Genomic DNA, 897 nt, shown 5'->3' on the forward strand with positions numbered 1-897 from the left:
AGATAAGGGTTTTTAAAGTCTAGGGAAGTGTTTATGTTGCCGTTTACGGTAATCCCTCGCCGCCTCAGATGCTGCAGCCGCGCTATCGTAGCCTGCACAAACCCTAAACCCTAGTAAACCCTAAACCCTAAACCCTAGTAAACCCTAAACCCTAGTAAACCCTAAACCCTAAACCCTAGTAAACCCTAGTAAACCCTAAACCCTAGTAAACCCTAAACCCTCGTTGATCCTAAACACTAGTTAATCCTGAACGTGAAACCCTAGTTCACACTAAACACGAAACCCTAAACCCTAAACCCTAAACCCTCGCTAACTCTAAACCCTAAACCCTAAACCCTAAACCCTCGTTTACCCTATAAACCCTAATTAACAACAAACCCTAATTAGCCCTAAACCCTCATAAGGGTACTATGATATGCATACTGTGGATAGATGCAATACAACTCTGTCTAGGGTTTAGGGTTTAGGGTTAACTAGGGTTTAGGGTTTAGGGTTTAGGGTTTAGACGCACCAGCAACTCCTGGGGGGGTGGCTCCTTCGGCATTCTCTCCATGAAGCTAGCCACCTGCAGCAACATAAAAATATTTATTTATTTATTTATTTATTTATTTGTTTTATTTATTTATTTGTTTTATTTATTTCTTTATTTATTTATTGATTTTTTTGTTTGTTTGTTTTTGCTTGTTGTGGTTTTTGGTTGCTGCATTTGCTGTTATATATTTTTGTTTTATTGTTACTGTTTATAAATGTATATAAACAAATAAATAAATAAATAAATAAATAAATAAAAATAAACATATATAAATATATTTAAGCACGTATATATAATTATTTATAGACAAAAACACACATTAAAAAAAAAAAAAAAAAAAAAAAAAAAAAAAAAAAAAAAAAAAA

General features: G+C 33.2%; 1 protein-coding gene across 1 annotated transcript in view; it reads right to left on the reverse strand.

Annotated features, from left to right (window-relative positions):
• Window positions 1–897, reverse strand: part of EMH_0031160 (Protein phosphatase 2C, related, related) — a gene marked incomplete at both ends in the record, with an annotated part of 9,807 nt that overhangs the window by 8,113 nt on the left and 797 nt on the right. The window contains 1 exon segment of the mRNA XM_013494493.1: window positions 48–92. Within this exon segment, the coding sequence (XP_013349947.1) occupies window positions 48–92 (45 nt within the window).

Source organism: Eimeria mitis, genomic scaffold (assembly GCF_000499745.2).
Source record: "Eimeria mitis Houghton genomic scaffold, Emh_scaff1178, whole genome shotgun sequence".
NCBI lineage: Eukaryota > Apicomplexa > Conoidasida > Eucoccidiorida > Eimeriidae > Eimeria > Eimeria mitis.